This window comes from Mytilus edulis, chromosome 1 (assembly GCF_963676685.1).
Source record: "Mytilus edulis chromosome 1, xbMytEdul2.2, whole genome shotgun sequence".
Lineage (NCBI taxonomy): Eukaryota > Metazoa > Mollusca > Bivalvia > Mytilida > Mytilidae > Mytilus > Mytilus edulis.
Window position 1 is genome coordinate 65,123,726 of NC_092344.1, and position 813 is coordinate 65,124,538.

The following is an 813-nucleotide window of genomic DNA, read 5'->3' on the forward strand; positions in this document are numbered from 1 at the left end:
TATCACTTTTTGTTTTGGCGCCTTTCTGCGGTATCTTAAAAAATAGAACAAACAAAAACTATTTCAACACTCCATCCCCTATTAAATATGTTATCGAATACTTTTACAATTTTTTTTAAGTAATATAATTCAGTGTCCTTATACAAATTGTTGCAATGATAATTGTAGATATTTGTGAAAGTGATCGACATACTTAAAATGCTCCGGATATCAGATGTCAATTTTCATCCTTAAATTGTCCAAGATTAGCAATTTTTATGAGAGCTTTTATTTTTACTTTATAATCTATTCACCCTTGAACTTGCTTGCAGACAGCCGTTGCAGTAGAAATTCGTCATCACATAATTATTAGTGGAAAGTCGTTATCAATAGAAGTAGCAAATACAAAATGAGGGAAATCGTTCACATACAAGCAGGACAGTGTGGAAATCAAATCGGTTCCAAGGTAATTATTTTTTTATTTTTTTTTTATAAGATGATTTTAATTTTCTGTCCAAATTAATCCGTTGAAATTCGTACAGTTTGAAGATTATTAACCGGAAATAACCAAACCTTTAAAACATGCATTTACGTTGCAAAGATTAGTATAGAATTTGCCGGGAAGGATTTTAAAACATTCAAGTAACTCCTTCTGATTCACTTAGCGGCATCGCTCCCAATTATTTAATTTTACAACAAAGGGCGGGCACATTATGAATAAAATGGCCGATACTTGTAACACGTAGATGATGTTTACAACAATCTCAATAACCTTGACAATGGTTTATATTTAAAATATATACATTAATCATCACATCCTAGAGCAAGCGTGAG

At 31.2% G+C, this 813-nt stretch overlaps 1 protein-coding gene across 1 annotated transcript in view; it reads left to right on the top strand.

The window, feature by feature from the left end:
* Positions 1-289: 289 nt before the first annotated feature.
* LOC139487003 (tubulin beta-2 chain-like) overlaps positions 290-813 on the top strand; it is a 46,614-nt gene continuing 46,090 nt past the window's right edge. Inside the window, exon 1 of the mRNA XM_071272036.1 lies at positions 290-445. Coding sequence (XP_071128137.1) covers positions 389-445 — 57 coding nt within the window. The 5' untranslated portion in view covers positions 290-388. The remainder of the gene's footprint in view (positions 446-813) is intronic.